A 19,167-nucleotide genomic window follows, 5' to 3' on the forward strand; every position below is an offset into this window, starting at 1 on the left:
TCGCACGGGAAAATGCAAATAAGCTTAAAATTTAACACAGAGCATGCGTAACGTACTGTCAATCAAGTAATCCCCTGTGTAGTATAGGTCGATTTCTCAACCATTGTTTTGCTAAGACGGCGGAAATAATAGACCGTAATTTGTGTTTAGTCCCGGAAGACAAATAGAATTTGTCACTTCAGGATCTAAGGAAACCGAAACTGTCGGCAACCTTTGCAAACTCGTTTCCAAGGCTTGGTGCCCGCAAAACGTCATGGGTACCCCACTTTTCCCGGGTGACACGTTTGAATGAGCGCCGATCCGTAATGAAGTCATTCAATCGCGTCGATACTTTCGGACAAATAAAGTTTATGCACGTTCTAGCTGTTGTATATTTTCCGAAAAGCTGTTGGTATTTTTTTTTCTTAATGATAACCAGAGAGAAAAAAAACTTAGTGATACTTGGTGTGAATAGCTAAGGGAGAAATAAAACAAAGGAAATAAAATGTTTTGCATTTCTTTTTCTTTGACACTATTTATTCTGCATGTTCTATTACCAAGTTTATTTGTTTATTAAACTACACATGCATGTTAATCAGTACAAGACTTGAACGATTTTAGACAACGCACGCCTCTTTCAGTACAGAATTTTAATTCTTATATAAAGCTTATGGCCTTTTCTAAAAAAGCAGAAAATGTTCAGTTCCTTTAGAGTGTCACTGAACCAAAATGTATCCCATGGCTTTGATGTTTTTCCCTCCATTATCTGGTGAGTGCCCGGAATTGGAACTGGCTAGGTTTCCACACGTGTTGGAGTCATCAGGATATCCTTTCGTACCAAACCCGATTCTTGACTCAGAGCTGCTGCAGTCATTTTGTTGGTTGCCTAGAAAACCGATTCTTGCTTTAGAAAAGATCTTACCACCACTAAGTGCATTGAAACCTTCCTTGTTACAGTTGGTCTGCAGGGAGGCCTGTGAACCAATCAGCGTCTTCCACGTGTTACGACCCAGTGAGGTGGCGCGGTATTGCCCGTCAGCGATCAGTGAGTACAGAGAGTTGGCCTGCTTGTCGAGGGCAATAAAGTTAATCTGTTGGCCGATCTTCATACCAAGACAAATCTTGGAAAAGGGTGTGTTCCAGTAGGTCGGTAACTTGGCTTCATGGTGGTCAAAACCAGTCTTTCCTCCCGGGAGATTAAAGTCGATCTTGTTGCTCCAGAGTTGGGAATCGTAACGAAAGGTTGCCTATCGAGAATAAAAACAATAATCGCAATATGTAATACAAATGCCGGGAGAGTTACTCCATCGCAATAAAAGGATTTTCTTTAATTGTTTGAGATCTTGAGGTGATTTCGTAGAAAATACATAGCACTTTTGAAAAACTGTAGAACCTTATTTTACCTTAGTAAACATTTTGTCACAAAAATTGTTTTGGAAGACTTTACGCTTCATTACTTACAGTCAATGTAACAAGCACCAGTTTTGTTTATTCTCCGAACGGGAAACTAAAGGTTTCGATCGAATCTTTCGAGTCTGCCTCCAAAGAAAAACACAGCGCCAATACTCCGAAAGTTGTCACTTAAACATAACGCTATAAGAATACGTCATAATGTTTGACAATGTTTTAGATTACATTGTTCTATGTTATAGAGTGTCATGTTTTACCTTAGCGCCGTCAGTTTTCATGACCAGCGTCCACCCACCACCACCGCATGCTCCAAGGCCATGACTCGTCATGTGACAGAAAACAGGGACCTTCCCAGAGTCCATTTGGAGGAAGTAAGCTCTGCTCCCCTGCGACCTGATTACATAAAAAAACTGGTTATAACATAAAAGCAATACTTAGAAGAAATTAATGTAGCCTTTTTAACTAAAAAATCCCAATAAATAATATTTGAGAAGCTAGAAATAAATGAGAAGTTAAACGCCTCTGTGTAATGATTTCTCCATTACCTTTCTAGATGGCTACTCATGTAAGACAATTTCTGAGCAGGAATACTGATATTTAGAGCTTTCTTCAAGAGGTCCTGTTGTACAATAAATTCTTTAAACTTCATTTTTTTAAATACAGAAATTATAAAAAAAATTGACAATGAAAAAATTGCGGCGGCTTTTGCTAGAGCGACAAGGGAAGGATTGTTCAAGAATTTGAAATACGGTTATTTCGTTTATCGTTTATTTTTTTTATTTTTTTTACACTTTAACATCCTAAATGACTAAATCGCTTAGTTTTTTCGTTAAGGTCTTATTTTTTTTTCTTATTTACTCATGGTATGGCCGTGACTGACTTATCTTGCAACCCAATAACTTACTTATGATTCACGTAAATGTCTTTACACGACGCGAAGGACGAACCTGGCCAAGATAAAATTTAGTAAAGTTAAGCAAGAAACTAAACAAAGAATCTAAATTATAAACAAGGCAAAGGACGCGGAGCCTGTCCAAGATAAAATGAAAAAATGTTTAGCGAGAAACAAAACAGTGAAATTAAATCAAGCAAGTGACACAATTATATACCAGATGGAGCGCTAGGATTTCCACGAGATGTAGCATTGACTACGCGAATAAGCTCCTGAAAATTTTTCTCCAAAGTTGCTTCAAGAGATTTGATGGCTTTCTCAGTGTTGTGTGAATCGTGATCCACGTTGACGATAATTGTGTTGTCGCTCTTTTTGGCGGGAGCCGGAGTCGTCTTCGACCCTGATGAAGCATTGTTACCATCAACAGCTACGGGTAGGATCGCGATCACGCAAAATAGCTGCAGAATAAACTCAACGTCCAGAGTTGAGCGCATCTTGTTGAGATATATCTTCACGAATTTCTTGCTATAATAGTCCGATGAGTGAACAGTTGTAATTTACTGTGAAGTGTTCGCATTTTTTTTCATATATATTTACACCAGATGCTGCCGTCTCTAAACAAGATACATTTTCCTGCCAGTACTTCTCAACCAATCAGATTTCTCCACATTTTGTTTATTTCACGCTTGGTTATTTTCAATTAATCTACTCCGTTTTAAAAATATGAAGCGCACAAGACTCACTTGATCAAAAGTTCTGTTTTAATTTGTAATTAATTGAATGATCAGTTCTTAAATTTGTCATCATTATTAACCATGGAATAAATACTCTTGTAAGGCTAGGGTTCGAAATAGCCCTGTACAGTACACTACATCCGCTCGATAAATATAATGGCGTCACGACTTGTACATTAGAGTCATTAGGAGTATTAGGCAGTGAAAATGAAGACATTTTTCGAAAATACAAAATTTACTTCCAAAACACATTGTCACACGTTGCTTTGATATATAAACTTTCAATTTGGCGGAAATTTGTACTTCCCAATCTTTTAATTATTATCGACCTGTGCAGTCAAGCACAGCCCAGCTGAATTTATTTTGTTTACTTTTAAACGCTTTCTTCGTAACCAAATCAACCTAGAATTACCTTTTATCCTAAAAATAGTTCTGCGTTTTTCTCGTGTGTGTACAGAGACTTCCGCCAGGGATTGTTGGAATCGAACTTGAAAACAAAATCTGCTTGATAATAAATGCTTAAAAAAAAGCAGAAGGATTTATTGTTAGTAAGCTCAGTGATTCGGAATATATTCTGACCTACCCGCGATGTCTCCCTTCAAGTCCTTCAGCATATTTGTCAGATATTTCATTCGAAGATTTTGCTGCAATTTTTTGAGCTGTCTTTTTCTTTCATAAGTAGCTCTCGCTCATTCAATGCCCATTATGTCCACCGGTATGTACAGTAGGAAGCTAGTATACACCAAACATGGTTGGAACATTTGAATCATCGGCGTGTCACTTGCGCGTGGATGAATTCATTTTGAGTAGTTGTGCATTACTGGTGATAACTCGCAACCAAAAGCGCTGCGTGAACTCAACAATCCGGGATTCCTGATAATGGCCTTTGCCACTGGAAAGGAGAAAGTTTAAACGGTTAATAAAGTTTGGGGCTTCACAAAATGTTTATTCAAACCATCTTTTGTTTGTTTGTTTTGACTATTTGCAATGCAGATAGAAACGCTGGCAAATAACAAATCACGCATTATAAAGGAACTACACTTGAAAAAGAAATTTCTTGATGCTAAAAACAAAGAAACTGTCTGCTTATACGTGCAAGCGTCCCAATTTAGAAAACGAATAATGCTATATTAAAAAACAAAATCCTCCAATGTAGTAATGCTCTTTTCCGAGATTCAAACAATAATACAAAGTCGACAGCGGTCACTGAATATCGCCTAACGCCACGTCAGCGCTGACGTGACGTAACCTCTATGCACATGCGGCTGGCGAGTAGATAACTTCCGGAGAGCGCTCGGACTGCCTTCTGATTGGATAATAAGAATAAGAGGCTTTTCGGGCAGCGTTTGGGGCATCTTAAAAACAGACCCTACGTTGTCTTACAGAATATTAATAACAGATGATTGTACGACTGTTTGAGAGCCCTTCATCAAAACCTAAATTTGCCCACTGTATTGTCAAGCAGACAGGTTGTGAATAGAACGAGAATTATAATCAAGGAACTATTGTCTTGATGTACCACAAAATTCTCCGAACTAACATTATAACAAACGTATGGGAATCAGTATGGAGAATTTACTTTTCGAAAAATTGTTTTTCTTATGGTGGTCAGTAAGACATCCGCGGTGCAGAATAACAAGTTGAAGACGTGCATCCCGGTAAAGTCCAGTACTAAAGCCTATAAAATCAAAAGAGTAATTTTTTTTAGCAAAAGCTCAATTTCGAAATAATTAATTACAAACTTTTATTGTTAAAGGAGAAAGAAAAGATATCCTAAAATAACTGATTTTCTCATTATAATTTTCATTGTGTAAAGAATAAATTTGACTTATCGGTTAACAGTACGAGTAAAATTTTCCAGTATTGTGCTCAATCAAGATGCGCTCGTCTCTGAACGTTCGGTTTATTCTGCAGCTATCCTGTGTGATCGCGATCGTAGCTGCTGGTGGTAACAACACTGCACCCGTGTCGACTCCGCTTCCCGCCAAAAAGAGCGAAAACTCAATAATCGTCAACGTGCATCAGAATACAGGCAACGCTGAGAAGGCCATCAAATTTCTTGCAGAAACTTTGGAGAAAAAATTTCAGCAGCTTGTTCGCGTAGTCAATGCTACAACTCGTGGAAAGCCCAGCATTGAATCTGGTATAAAATTGTGCCTATTCTTTGATTTGATATCTTTGTTTTGTTTTTCACTTAAATTAATTGCATTTTATTTTTGACGGGTGTTGTCCTCATTGCGTCGTGAGAAGAAGCACCGTGCTTTGTGCCGTGTTAACCTCTGCCTGTTGTTTGATTTAGTTTCTCTGTTTTGTTTCTCGCTTAACATTTTTTGCATTTTATCTTTTGCAGGTTCGTCCTTTGCGTCGTGTAAAGACATTTACGTGAATCATAAGTAAGTTATAGGGTTGTAATTCCGGTTATAAGCCCTGGGCTTATACAACTTCATAAGGGTTTTTGGGTAGGCTTATAAGTGGAGGGGCTTATATCCGGGAGGGCTTATAAGCGGGATAAATAAAACCGTTCTGAAATGGGCCATGGAACTGTTGATCGAAATACGTTTTTAAGTCAAAAAAAAAACGCATAATAAAGCAACAGTTAGCCCTGTTCAGTACTGTCATCTGGCATAGCGGGACTTATAGAACTCTAGGTATAGCTTTTACGTTATTACCTGTTTTTTAAAAGGTCGCGAGGAAAAAGAGCTTACTTCATCCAAATGGACTCTGGAAAGGTCCCTGTTTTCTGTCACATGACGAGTCATGGCCTTGGAGCATGTGGTGGTGGTGGATGGACGCTGGCCATGAAAACTGACGGTGCAAAGGTAAAACATGACACATTCTTTACGAAGAGCTATATAACGAGATAGGCATTAATGATTACAAAATGTGTTAATCAGTTCAACTGCAAGCTACGTACTTGATGATTATGTCGCATTTTTTTTTATTCTCAATAGTCAACCTTTCATTACCATTCCAAACTCTGGAGCAACAAGTTCGACTTTAATCTTCCAGGAGGAAAGACTGGGTTTGACAATCACGAAACCAAGTTACCGACTTACTGGAATACACCCTTCTCCAAGATCTGTCTTGGTATGAAGATCGGCCAACAAATCAACTTCCTTGTCATTTACAAACAGGCCAACTCTCTGTACTCACTGATCGCTGATGGGAACTTCCGCGCCACCTCACTGGGTCGAAACACGTGAAAGACGCTGATTGGTTCACAGGCCTCCTCACAGACCAACTGTAACAAGGAAGGTTTCAATGTTGTGAGCACTAATAGTGCCTATTCCAATGCAAGAATTGGTGTCCTTGGTGACAATAATGACTGCCAAACCTGTGATTCCAGAATCGGGTTTGGTACAGGAGGGAATCCTGATGACTCCAACAAGTGTGGAAACGAGGCATGCTGCTTATCAGATAATGAAGACAAACACATCAAAGCCATGGGATACATTTTGGTACAGTGAGAAGGAATCTGACAACGTTTTAATTGGAAGCTTGTCAGACGATTTGCTGTCAAAAATTTAGAAACCGCAAACATAGATACATTTTAGTTGTATGCCAGGATGGGGTCTGTTCATTTCATGAGTTCGAGTTCCAGTTAGAATTTCGAGTTGAGTTCGATTTCGAGTTAGAATTTCGAGTTCGAGTTAAAACATCGAGTTCGAGTTAAAATATCGAGTTCGAGTTGCTTGCGGTTAGCTCCACTCTGGTTTGCTTGCGGTTAGCTCCACTCCTATTTGCTTGCGGTTAGCTTTCATTTGGTGATAAGGGCAATACTATGCGTGACCAACTGGGAAATGTTACCCCATAACTCGAACTCGAAATTTCTAACTCGAACTCATAAATTCGATACACTCGCCAGGATGTGCTGTTAGTAGATTTAAGAGACAGTAGTCAATAAAGAACAAATAAACATTGGTGCTGGTAATAAAAAAGTGTCCGACTAATATTTTGTTGTTATACTTATACATGCACCACACAAAAATTTATCCCCGTGGCAGAGCCCCCTAGGGCAGGGGGGGGGGGGAGAGGTGCTATACTGCATGTTCGAGACGCACTGAGCCCTCGTAGTGAGTAGTTTTGATTGTTTTAACGTACTGACATTATAACGCTCCATTCGCAAACAAAGGCGCTGCCCTTAGCTTCTTGCTATGGTGGTGCTCAAACGCGGGTGAAAGCGACGGGGTACCGGCCGTTCCCTTGAAAATTTGCATTTTTCTTTTAAGGTTAACATTGAGAAATTAAATTGTCCCAATTTTTTGACGACAAGTTAACGCTCATAGACGAGTTTCCCCTAGCCTCCTTCGCAGACGTTCGTTGGGCTCGAGAAGAAACAGGTTACTAGCCCAAAGATCGTATGCGAAGGAGGCTAATTTTCCCGTTGTTGTTGTCCCTGGTAGGTGAGTCAAAAAGAGACAATGTGTTAGCTCGTCACTCGGGGTCACGTCTCTCTTGCCAACTTTGCTGCTATTTATAAAGAAGCGTATGAAAAGCTCTCTTGCCTGGAGTGGCTCGGTATTGAGGGTAACCCTCCTACCAGGGACAACTGTTTTCCATATAAACAGGCCCTTAATAACCAAGATGCAGAGAGCAACTTTTCTTTTCTGATTTGAGATCAAAGTCGGCCCCTTGAAAACAGACCAATACATACAGTGAAACCGATTTTGTGCTGGCCTGTACATGTTTTTCTGCTGAGCTGAAATAGAAAAAAGCTCAAGCCGCAGGCGTGGGTTCTATAAGCCATTCAAAGAAGCAAAATACGTGTCATGATCTTTATCAAAGTATACAGACGTAAAAACATGAAGTTTTATTCCTGTTACGAAATTTCTACAATGATGCATTTTATTTGCGCGCTCATAAGCGTTAACATTTTACACGTATTATTAATAATAGAAAGAAAAATGCAAATTTTCAAGGGAACGGCCGGTACCCCGTCGCTTTCACCCGCGTTTGAGCACCACCATAGCAAGAAGCTAAGGGCAGCGCCTTTGTTTGCGAATGGAGCGTTATAATGTCAGTACGTTAAAACAATCAAAACTACTCTCTAAGAGGGCTCAGTGCGTCTCGAACATGCAGTATAGCACCTCTCCCCCCCCCCCCCCCCCCTGCCCTAGGGGGCTCTGTCACGGGGATGAATTTTTGTGTGGTGCATGTATAAGTATAACAACAAAATATTAGTCGGACACTTTTTTATTCCTAGCACCAATGTTTATTTGTTCTTTATTGACTACTGTCTCTTAAATCTACTAACAGTACAACCTGGCGAGTGTATCGAATTTATGAGTTCGAGTTAGAAATTTCGAGTTCGAGTTATAGGGTAACATTTCCCAGTTGGTCACGCATAGCATTGCCCTTATCACCAAATGAAAGCTAACCGCAAGCAAATAGGAGTGGAACTAACCGCAAGCAAATAGGAGTGGAGCTAACCGCAAGCAAACCGGAGTGGAGCTAACCGCAAAAAACTCGAACTCAATATTTTAACTCGAACTCGATGTTTTAACTCGAACTCGAAATTCTAACTCGAAATCGAACTCAACTCGAAATTCTAACTGGAACTCGAACTCATGAAATGGACAGACCCCATCCTGGCATACAACTAAAATGTATCTATGTTTGCGGTTTCTAAATTTTTGACAGCAAATCGTCTGACAAGCTTCCAATTAAAACGTCGTCAGATTCCTTCTCACTGTACCAGAATGTACCCCATGGCTTTGATGTGTTTGTCTTCATTATCTGATAAGCAGCATGCCACGTTTCCACACTTGTTGGAGTCATCAGGATTCCCTCCTGTACCAAACCCGATTCTGGAATCACAGGTTTAGCACTCATTAGTGTCGCCAAGGACACCAATTCTTGCATTGGAATAGGCACTATTAGTGCTCACAACATTGAAACCTTCCTTGTTACAGTTGGTCTGTGAGGAGGCCTGTGAACCAATCAGCGTCTTTCACGTGTTTCGACCCAGTGAGGTGGCGCGGAAGTTCCCATCAGCGATCAGTGAGTACAGAGAGTTGGCCTGTTTGTAAATGACAAGGAAGTTGATTTGTTGGCCGATCTTCATACCAAGACAGATCTTGGAGAAGGGTGTATTCCAGTTGGTCGGTAACTTGGTTTCGTGATTGTCAAACCCAATCTTTCCTCCTGGAAGATTAAAGTCGAACTTGTTGCTCCAGAGTTTGGAATGGTAATGAAAGGTTGACTATTGAGAATAAAAAAAAATGCGACATAAACATCAAGCACTTAGCTTGCAGTTGAACTGATTAACACATTTTGTAATCATTAATGCCTATCTCGTTATATAGCTCTTCGTAAAGAATGTGTCATGTTTTACCTTTGCACCGTCAGTTTTCATGGCCAGCGTCCATCCACCACCACCACATGCTCCAAGGCCATGACTCGTCATGTGACAGAAAACAGGGACCTTTCCAGAGTCCATTTGGAGGAAGTAAGCTCTGTTTCCTTGCGACCTTTTAAAAAACAGGTAATAACGTAAAAGCTATACCTAGAGTTCTATAAGTCCCGCTATGCCAGATGACAGTACTGAACAGGGCTAACTGTTGCTTTATTATGCGTTTTTAACTTAAAAACGTATTTCGATCAACAGTTCCATGGCCCATTTCAGAACGGTTTTATTTATCCCGCTTATAAGCCCTCCCGGATATAAGCCCCTCCACTTATAAGCCTACCCAAAAACCCTTATGAAGTTGTATAAGCCCAGGGCTTATAACCGGAATTACAACCCTATAACTTACTTATGATTCACGTAAATGTCTTTACACGACGCAAAGGACGAACCTGCAAAAGATAAAATGCAAAAAATGTTAAGCGAGAAACAAAACAGAGAAACTAAATCAAACAACAGGCAGAGGTTAACACGGTACAAAGCACGGTGCTTCTTCTCACGACGCAATGAGGACAACACCCGTCAAAGATAAAATGCAATTAATTTAAGTGAAAAACAAAACAAATATATCAAATCAAAGAATAGGCACAATTTTATACCAGATTCAATGCTGGGCTTTCCACGAGTTGTAGCATTGACTACGCGAATAAGCTGCTGAAATTTTTTCTCCAAAATTTCTGCAAGAGATTTGATGGCCTTCTCAGCGTTGCCTGTATTCTGATTCACGTTGACGATTATTGAGTTGTCGCTCTTTTTGGCGGGTAGCGGAGTCGACACGGGTGCAGTGTTGTTACCATCAGCAGCTACGATCGCGATCACACAGGATAGCTGCAGAATAAACCGAACGTTCAGAGACGAGTGCATCTTGATTGAGCAGTGTTCTTTACGAATCACTCACTTTTGGAGATTAAACATTATAACAACCATTTTAACTTGTCGTGATTATATCTTCTCGTTTATATGATATTTATTTGTAGTGCATTAACAAAGCAAACACTCCAGTGCAGGTGCATTATTCTGTAAATTAACTAATCGATTAATCAATCAATCAACTAACCCTAAAAAAACTATGTCACGTGGATTCTAATATCTTAACCCACGCGATCTTATTTTGAGCAGTATTCCATTGAGATTCCTTTCTATTGATACGTAGTTTAATTTCGATATAAATATGTCTCAACAGTATATATTATCCTTTTTATCCTCTCTTGGTGTGCTTCTTTTAAGTGCAGAAACTGACTACCAAACTCCGTGCGAGAAAAGTAGTAAATATGGAAATGTTAATGTAAAGGACAATTGTCCTTCAGAGCGTTTGCATGAGTGGCATGACATAGAGAGAGACTAAATAAAAGGCAATAACTCTACGTTTTCAAGAATACGTTAACCATTAAAATGTCGTCTGTGTCAATAAACCGTCGCCACTTTGCCCAAAGACTGGCATTTGCTATTCAAATAGCAGTTCATCGGCTGGTGATATTCCCATGGGATAAAAGTGGCTACATCAAGGACGGCGCCTCTTGGAAAAACAAGGCTCAATTTTGTCACGTTTCTCGTTTTTAAGCCATCTCGATATGCAGTAGCCATCCTCGCTTATTTTAGTATGTTATTACTTCTCTCGGCTTCAATTAAATTTTGACATTAGAAATAAAACAACATAAATGCCTAAACTTAAAGTCTATTTATGTTTACTGAAATTGCTAAAACTGCAGACATTACCCAAAGTAACATCATCTCTACCATTATTTACGGCCAAAAATCCTCGTACATGATTGCAGTTGGTAGAAATTTCAAAGGAAACGTTTACGAAGGACTGCGACAAAGAAATTGCACGACGTTTCGGCTACAAGTAGTCGTGTTCGTCTCAGTGAAGAGTGAAGTGAACAACTTAGCGACGTTTTTCCGGTCTGAAATTTACCATTGGTTTGAACAAAGTAGGGTAATTTTCCATAAAGAAAGGTTTCCGGTGTTAAAAACGTTAGTTCTGGATTTATGGAACAATATCATGCCTTCGAAAGGGATCGTACAGACAGTTGAGGATTTGCTTCGCTTCGTTTCCTTTTAATCGGCTTTAAGTTGTTTTCTTTAATAATAAGTATTCTGAACGTCTGCTGTTGCTGCTTATTCCTTGAATTCGTTATTTGCTCGACGATGTTGAGCTCTGCATTAGCGCTTAAAATGCTTCGTAAAAACTAATAAGACACTGGCATGACCAGGCCCGTAAACATATACTCGCATTTCCTTTATAATGTCATTTAAAAATTTCACAGAAGAGAAAAGAATCGTTCATTTGGCATTTGTATTTTTTCTTCAATGTTTATCATGACTACCGTGTGTTATTTAGAAATCAGGATACGTCTTTCTCCCAGTGGGTACGTAGCGCATTAAGGAAGCTTATGGCAAGAAGAAAACTAAGGATAATTTTTATGTATATACGGTGGATTTAAATAAAATCTTTATGAGCTCATTCATTAATTTATTCATTCACTTTATTTAGCGGAAGCAATGTCTTTCGTTTTGTATGATATTTGTTTGTAGTGCATTATAATTAAAAGATAGCTACATTAGTCCATAATCATTTTAAATTATTGAGTGGAATCCCCCATTCCTTAGCTCTAGGTCTTATTTCGAGCAATATTCTAGGTTTCTATTTCATTGAAATGTAGCATTTCTAGTTTTGTTTTATATCTGTCTCGACCGAGGGGGATGTATTAACCTCAGTCGTTATTAATTTTATATGTGTTACCTTCATAAAAGTGCAAAAACCAACCCAGTAAACTCGGTCCGAGAGAAATTATTAACTATAGAAAGGGTAAGGCAAAGTTAACAATAATCGGCGGGTTACCATTCCCATTAGAGTTAAGGCATAATTCATAGGCCAATTTCGATATATTAAAATTCTGACGGCTTTCTTGCTTAGGGAAATACAACAATCAGTTTCGATTGAAGGAAGAAATGGCTTTAAATTACTCATTCTCTGTTTTCGCTTTCCCGGGAATAAGTCCCGGTCCAGAAATACATTGAAAATCTTAAAAGGATCATTTTAACCATATAGTGATGTTTCAGATATTCTTTGCGGATCTCCACCATCATGCACTTTATCTTAAGCCTGTCAAATGAATGTGGTGAGTTGTTGGATGGGTACTTTACCAAACGTTTTCAGGCCGTTCTTTTCTTTTTCTTCTCGTTTTAATTAAAATAATTATCTGCCACAAAAGGAATCGACTTAAAACCTATCTGTCTCTAGTATATATTGAATACTGGAGGAGAAAGACTCGTTCATTTTGCCACTGAAACAAGGCGATCAAATGCAATTTGTTTCATTTTGTTTTATAAATGGCTTCCTAAGTACTGGACGTAAGCTGGACAAAATAATAAACACTATTTTAAGTAAGGCATAAAACAAGTAGTTCCGTGCGTCAAAATCAGTTCTTGGATTTCGTTTATTGGGAAATGCAAAAAGCGGTCAAATCAGGATATCCGAATCGAAAGCACCCCAAGACTACTGTTGCTGTTGTACAAAGGCAGAAAAAGGTGTGATGAAAAAAATTCAATACAAAATAAACATTCAGTTAAAAAACCTCCACATAAAGAGAATAATTTCTAAAAAAGTATACTTTCAACAGAAACTGATCAGCAAACTTGGAACATCAAATGCCTTTTTTCAGAGCACAGTCGGTAAAAGCCTAATATCGTCGTATTTTAGTGGTATTTGGTCTCCGAATAAAGGTCTAAATGGAGGGCCTGCGTGTAGGGGACCGTCATTTTTTATGAGGTGGGGTCACGAAAGAATATGGCTTCAAAAAGGGGGGGCAGCCAAAAAATATGGTTCTTAAGGGGGGAGGGTCACTGAAAATAATTATACTTCTAGCTATTGTAATGAGGGCTTCTGAGGTTATGAAAATTCATATTTGCCCAAAGGAACATGTTCCCGGACCCCCCTTTGTCGTTTACTCAACCCAACAGCTTATTGGTTACAAATGGAGTCAATCCATACTAACAAAAGGCACCCACAATAAACAGTCGAGGCAATGTCAGCTATTTGGCAAGATGTAGTTTGCCTATTATTATGAATGAACAACTTATACATTCTTTAGTCATAAGGCTTGATAAATTTTAATTTTTAATTGATTATTGTGTTTTTCGGGGGGAGGGTGGTCATCGTAAAAAAGGATTTCGAGGGGTGGGGCTGGTAAAAATTCCGATAAAGAAGGTGGGGGGGGCATTTTATATAACAGTGACTATCTATCAAATCCCATCAGCCTCCCCTTACTCGAAGTGATAAGTCATCGATTCGCGTCAATACTTTCGATACTTTCGAACTGTTCAGTTTCAGACAAGCGGGATTATTTTTAACCAGAGAGAAAAATCACTGAATGAAACTTGCTGTGGACAGCTAAGGGAGAAATATAACAAAGGAAATAAATTGTTTTGCATTTGTTTTTGTTTTTTGTTTTTGACACTATTCAGTCTGCTTGTTCTATTACCAAGTTTATTTGTTTATTAAGCTACACATGCACGTTAATCAGTACAAGACTTGAATGATTTCAGACATCGCATGCCTCTTCTAGTGCAGTATATTAAGTCTTATATAACTGAAAGATTATGGCCTTTTCTATAAAGCAGAAAATGTTCAGTTCCTTTAGAGTGTCACTGAACCAAAATGTATCCCATGGCTTTGATGTTCTTCCCTCCATTATCTGGCGAGTGCCCGGAACTTGCTGCGTTTCCACACGTGTTGGAGTCATCAGGATACCCTCCCGTACCAAACCCGATTCTTGACTCAGAGTCGCCGCAGTTATTTTGTTGGTTGCCTAGAAAACCGATTCTTGCTTTAGAATCACCGCTATCACCACTAATTGCATTGAACCCTTCCTTGTTACAGTTGGTCTGCAGGGAGGCCTGTGAACCAATCAGCTTCTTCCACGTGTTACGACCCAGTGAGGTGGCGCGGTATTGCCCGTCAGCGATCAGTGAGTACAGAGAGTTGGCCTGCTTGTTGATGACAATGAAGTTGATCTGTTGGCCGATCTTCATGCCAAGACAGATCTTGGAGAAGGGTGTGTTCCAGTAGGTCGGTAACTTGGTCTCGTGATGGTCAAAGCCAGTCTTTCCTCCTGGAAGATTGAAGTCGACCTTGTTGCTCCAGAGATTTGAATCGTAACGAAATGTTGTCTATTGGGAATAAAGATAAAAAGTGTTACATGAAAATCAAGTCCTGCACACGTACTACATAACCGTTACATACAGTACGTTATACAGTACGTCATCTAAAACAAGAATACGTGGAGCTGCTTGATTAATTTCCTAGCTTGACAGCGGGAAATGAGTCAATTCACTGACGCGATTCTTCGGGTCGACTATATTGGATGTTGCGAGGAGACACATACTAATTTTGTTTCTTCTTTTTGCAGAGATCAATTTACAATTAATTTCAAATGTACACTCGGGGTAAAAACAACTGTTTCATAATTCTATATTGGGCTCTCTATATTTTATTTAGGCCCGGTTCAGACGCCGATCTTTTCATGAGCCGAACCTAATTCCTTGAATTAAGTACATGAAAAGATCGGCGTCTGAATCAAATTATAACGGCTATTTCAATTTGGAACGGCTCACCCGATCCTCCCGCCTGGCTTGGCCGAGAATTTCGCCTGTGGAACGCCTTTGGAACGACTTTGATTCAGACGCCGTACTTTTCATGTGCCGATCCTAATTCATAAACTATTATAATGTATTTTGCAAGCAGTTTATCTCAAAGACTGGTTTTAACGGAACTGTATGGAACTGTATTAGGAACGGTCTCGGAACGGCCAAAAAGTACGGCATCTGAATCAAGAGGTGTACTTTTGTCAATTTGGGTCGGTCCAAATTCGAATTGAGTTCGGCTCATGAATAGTACGGCATCTGAACCGGGCCTTACTTTAGCACCATCGATTTTCATGACCAGCGTCCATCCACCACCACCGCATGCTCCAAGACTCGTCATGAGACAGAAAACAGGGACCTTCCCAGAGTCCATTTGTAGTAGGTAAGCTTTGTTTCCTTGAGACCTTATTACAAAACAAAACATGTTAATGCGTAGAAAAAAAAAAATACTCCCCCACTCCGATATGCCTTGTCTTCCCCTCCTTTAAAAAGGGTAATACATAGAAGACAAATTTCTGCAAAACGGGGTATATTTTACGGAAACAAGCTGAACTTTTTCTACTCAGGGTCACTTAAAGGACAGAAAAACTGATTGAGTGTAGACTTAACTTTAACTCCGCACTCAAAACTAAAGACTTGATGAGATCATTTATCTGGGGTATTGTAACTTCATCGAATATATAAATTTAACTTTCCCAGTCTTTAAACGCTTAACTGAAATTTATCGGAAACAAATGGAAAATGCAACAAAGCCAAGGCTACGTGTTCTGTTTCGATTCACATTTATAAAACACTATTTTTTTCTCGGTTGTTTGATTATCTAACCGGAAAGAATAGTTTACATGCGGTCAACGAGAGAGAGATAGAGGGGGGGGGGGGGGGGGTTAATAGGGGTACGCAAATCCGACGATCCGTGTTATTTTTTGGCCAAATCGGTAAATCCGCCACTATTTTTGCTCAAATCCGAATCCGCATTACTTGAAAACTTTGCGTGGTATAGTATCACTGCGACTGATGGTAAATGCTGTTTTTCGACTATTACGCTTAAACGGTGATATTGTATAACGAGATAACTGGTGAAGAGCAAGATTTGCTCTTCAAATGAAAATCCTAAAGAACCAAATTGCATAAACTTTTCTTACACAACACGTCTCCTTTAATTGCTAACAGAGCTAGGAGACAATGCTAGCAGAGAACTCTTTTTTCCCCGTACCACTTTTATCATGGCTACTTACTTTTGATTCACGTAAATTCTTTGCATGACGCAAAAGACGAACCTGCAAAAGATATAATGTAGTAAAGTTAAGTGTAAAACAAAACAGGGAAATGAACTGAATAAACCAATTAGTATATAATCATCGATAAAGTCATCTTACCAGATTCGACATTATGATTCTCACGAGATGTGGCGTTCACTACTGCCTGTATAAGTTGATGAAATTTTTTCTGTAAGGTTGCTTCAAGGGATTTGATGGCCTTCTCAGTGTTGCCTGTATTTTGATTCACGTTGACGATAATTGTGTTGTCGCCCTTTTTGGCGGGAAGCGGAGTCGACACGGGTGCAGTGTTGTTACCATCAGCAGTTACGATCGCGATCACACAGGATAGCCACAGAATAAACCGAAGAGACGAGCGCATCTTGTTGAGCAGTGTTCTTTATGAATCACTCACTATTGGAGATTAAACATTATAACAACAATTTTAACGTGTCGTGATTATATCTTCTTGTTTATATGATATTTATTTGTAGTCCATTAACAAAGTAAACACTCCAGTGAAGCTCATTAGTCTGTAAATCAACTAACCCTAAAAAAGTTATGTCACGTGGAATCTAATACCTAAGGACACGCGATCTTATTTCAAGCAATATTCCATTGAGATTCCTTTTATATTGATACGTAGTTTAATTTAATTTAGATATAGATATGTCTCAACGGTACATATTATCATTTTTATCCTCTCTTGGTGTGTTTTTTTAAGTGCAGAAACTGACTACTAAACTTCGTGCGAGAAAAGTAGTCAATATGGAAATATTAATGTAAAAGACAATTGTCCTTCAGATCGTTTGCATGAGTGGCATAACATAGAGAGAGACTCAATAAAAGGCAATTACTCTTCCTTTTCAAGAATATTTTAACCATTAAAATGTCGCCTGTGTCAATAAGCCGTCGCCACTTAGCCCGAAGACTGGCAGTTGCTATTCAAATAACAATTCATCGGCTGGTGATATTCCCGCGGGTCTTTAAACGGGCTTTGTCAATGACGGGGCTTTTTGAGAAAACATGGCTCCATTTTGTCACGTTTTTAATCCATCTCAATATGCAGTAGCCATCCTCGCTTAATTTATTATATTACTTTCCTCGGCTTCAATTAAATTTTGACATTAGAAATAAAATAACATAAATACCTAAAGCCTATGTTTAGTAGAAATTGCTAAAACTGCAGACATAACCCAAAGTAATATCATTTCTACCATTATTTACGGCCAAAAATCCTCGTACATGATTGCATTTGGTAGAAATTTCAAAGGAAACGTTTACGAAGGACTGCGACAAAGAATTTGCACGACGTTTCGGCTATTCGTGCTCGTCTCAGTGAAGGGTGAATTGAACAACTTAGAGACGTTTCTTCTGGTCCGAAATTCGCCGTTGGTTTGAACAAAGGGGGGCAATTTTCCATGAAGAGGGATTTTGGACGTTAAAAAAAAAACGTTAAGACTTGATCTACGAAACAATAAAAAAGGGATCGTACACGCAGTTGTTTTCTTTACCCCCAAGAATTCTGAACGTCTGCTGTGTCAGTTGCTGCTTATTCCTTGAATTCGTTTGTTACTCGATGATGTTGTAATTGAGCTCTGCATTAGCATGGTTCACTTGACATTTGTATGGTTTCTCCAATTTTTATCACAACAACGGTGTTTTATTTAGAAATCAGGATATGGCAAGAAGAAAGCTAAGGAGAATTTTTATTTATATACGGTCTATTTGAATAAAATCTTCACTGGCTCATTCGTTCATTTATTCATTCATTCAATTTATTTAGCTGTAGCAATGTCTTCATGTTCATGGTATTTGTATGAAGGGCATAAATTAACGGATAGCTCCACTAGTCCATAGTCATTATAAATTATTGAGTGGAATCTCAATGTATTAGTTCTGTGTCTCATTTCGAGCAATATTCTAGGTTTCTATTTCATTGAAATGTATCATTTTGAGCCGTAGGTTTAGATTTGTCTCGACAAAAGGGAATGTATTAACTTCAGTCGTTGTGAATTTTATATGTAATACTTTAAAGTACAGAAACCAACCCAGTAAACTCAGGCCGGGAATAATTGTCAACTTATAGAAAGGGTAAGGCAAAATTAACAATTGTCGCGGGTTACCATTCCTATTAGAGTTAAGGCAAAATTTCTGGGCCAATTTCGATATATTACAATTAATTCTGACTTGGCTTCCTAGGGAAATACAGCAATCAATTTCGAGTGATGAATAAATCATTTCTTTTGTTTTATAGCCCAAGCCTCTTAAAATATCAAACTTGGCCTATTTTTACGTCACTAGAAACCACTTTAAATTTCTCATTTTCTGAACATGATTTCGCTTTCCCGTAAATAAGACCCGGTCAAGAAATACACTGAACAAGCAGCTGTTTCAAAAGGAAATAGTATTTCCTTTCCGGATAGCGGAGCGATAAGCATAATAAAAGCATGAGTGATAAATATGGCGCGAAGGTTGAGGAGAGATGGGTTTGTAAATTTTTTGAGAAGATCCTTGGTCGAGAACAGTCAAGTTTTTTGCATGCATGCAAATGTTGGAGAAGGGTGTGTTCCAGTAGCACGGCAACTTGTTTTCGTGATGGTCAAACCCAGTCTTTCCTCCTTCTTTGCTCTAGAGTTGGGAACCGTAACGAAAGGTTGTCTATCGGAAATAAAAATGAAAAAGCGACATAAAATCAAGTACTTAACCTGAACTCAATCTGATTTAGTAATGCATTCAGTTCTGAATCATTTTATATAGCTCTTGATACGATAAGCAATTTATAATTTTTTACCTTAGCACCATCGATTTTCATGACCAGCGTCCATCCACCACCACCGCATG

At 38.9% G+C, this 19,167-nt stretch overlaps 4 protein-coding genes and 1 pseudogene across 5 annotated transcripts in view; 1 reads left to right on the forward strand and 4 right to left on the reverse strand.

Annotated features, from left to right (window-relative positions):
* The window catches only part of LOC144636444 (putative skeletal organic matrix protein 5), a 143,408-nt pseudogene extending 126,483 nt beyond the window's left edge, over window positions 1-16,925 (reverse strand). Inside the window, exon 1 of the transcript XR_013567509.1 lies at window positions 16,444-16,925. The product of XR_013567509.1 is annotated as a putative skeletal organic matrix protein 5 (transcript). The remainder of the gene's footprint in view (window positions 1-16,443) is intronic.
* On the reverse strand, window positions 528-2,775 carry LOC144636432 (putative skeletal organic matrix protein 5). The gene is made up of 4 exons (XM_078495644.1): window positions 2,499-2,775; window positions 2,294-2,336; window positions 1,647-1,782; window positions 528-1,226 (listed from the first exon to the last, which is right to left on the reverse strand). The coding sequence occupies exons 1-4, from the start codon at window positions 2,773-2,775 to the stop codon at window positions 696-698; spliced, it is 987 nt and encodes a 328-aa protein (XP_078351770.1). The 3' UTR covers window positions 528-695.
* Window positions 5,743-6,235, forward strand: LOC144636566 (putative skeletal organic matrix protein 5). Its single transcript, XM_078495801.1, has 2 exons — window positions 5,743-5,834; window positions 5,967-6,235. The coding sequence occupies exons 1-2, from the start codon at window positions 5,763-5,765 to the stop codon at window positions 6,216-6,218; spliced, it is 324 nt and encodes a 107-aa protein (XP_078351927.1). The 5' UTR covers window positions 5,743-5,762; the 3' UTR covers window positions 6,219-6,235.
* Window positions 8,286-10,453, reverse strand: LOC144637228 (putative skeletal organic matrix protein 5). Its single transcript, XM_078496356.1, has 4 exons — window positions 10,021-10,453; window positions 9,771-9,813; window positions 9,350-9,485; window positions 8,286-9,217 (listed from the first exon to the last, which is right to left on the reverse strand). Exons 1-4 carry the CDS (start codon window positions 10,283-10,285, stop codon window positions 8,966-8,968), a joined length of 696 nt encoding a protein of 231 aa, XP_078352482.1. The 5' UTR covers window positions 10,286-10,453; the 3' UTR covers window positions 8,286-8,965.
* LOC144636512 (putative skeletal organic matrix protein 5) lies at window positions 13,905-16,313 on the reverse strand. The gene is made up of 3 exons (XM_078495735.1): window positions 16,303-16,313; window positions 15,342-15,471; window positions 13,905-14,593 (listed from the first exon to the last, which is right to left on the reverse strand). The coding sequence occupies exons 2-3, from the start codon at window positions 15,438-15,440 to the stop codon at window positions 14,069-14,071; spliced, it is 624 nt and encodes a 207-aa protein (XP_078351861.1). The 5' UTR covers window positions 15,441-15,471; window positions 16,303-16,313; the 3' UTR covers window positions 13,905-14,068.
* Window positions 16,926-19,167: the final 2,242 nt, after the last annotated feature.

This window comes from Oculina patagonica, chromosome 13 (assembly GCF_052425735.1).
Source record: "Oculina patagonica isolate OP01 chromosome 13, crgOcupat, whole genome shotgun sequence".
Lineage (NCBI taxonomy): Eukaryota > Metazoa > Cnidaria > Anthozoa > Scleractinia > Oculinidae > Oculina > Oculina patagonica.

Excerpts from the sequence above, each read along its gene's own strand:
- LOC144637228 (XM_078496356.1), bottom strand. The coding sequence starts at position 10,285 with ATGCACTCGTCTCTGAACGTTCGGTTTATTCTGCAGCTATCCTGTGTG. Across the intron at positions 9,814-10,020 it reads AAAGCCCAGCATTGAATCTG|GTTCGTCCTTTGCGTCGTGT; the intron begins GTATAAAATTGT and ends TATCTTTTGCAG. Across the intron at positions 9,486-9,770 it reads GACATTTACGTGAATCATAA|GTCGCAAGGAAACAGAGCTT; the intron begins GTAAGTTATAGG and ends GTTTTTTAAAAG.
- LOC144636566 (XM_078495801.1), top strand. The coding sequence starts at position 5,763 with ATGACGAGTCATGGCCTTGGAGCATGTGGTGGTGGTGGATGGACGCTG. Across the intron at positions 5,835-5,966 it reads TGAAAACTGACGGTGCAAAG|TCAACCTTTCATTACCATTC; the intron begins GTAAAACATGAC and ends TATTCTCAATAG.
- LOC144636512 (XM_078495735.1), bottom strand. The coding sequence starts at position 15,440 with ATGGACTCTGGGAAGGTCCCTGTTTTCTGTCTCATGACGAGTCTTGGA. Across the intron at positions 14,594-15,341 it reads TGAAAATCGATGGTGCTAAA|ACAACATTTCGTTACGATTC; the intron begins GTAAGGCCCGGT and ends TATTCCCAATAG.
- LOC144636432 (XM_078495644.1), bottom strand. The coding sequence starts at position 2,775 with ATGCGCTCAACTCTGGACGTTGAGTTTATTCTGCAGCTATTTTGCGTG. Across the intron at positions 2,337-2,498 it reads AAATCCTAGCGCTCCATCTG|GTTCGTCCTTCGCGTCGTGT; the intron begins GTATATAATTGT and ends TATCTTGGCCAG. Across the intron at positions 1,783-2,293 it reads GACATTTACGTGAATCATAA|GTCGCAGGGGAGCAGAGCTT; the intron begins GTAAGTTATTGG and ends TTATGTAATCAG.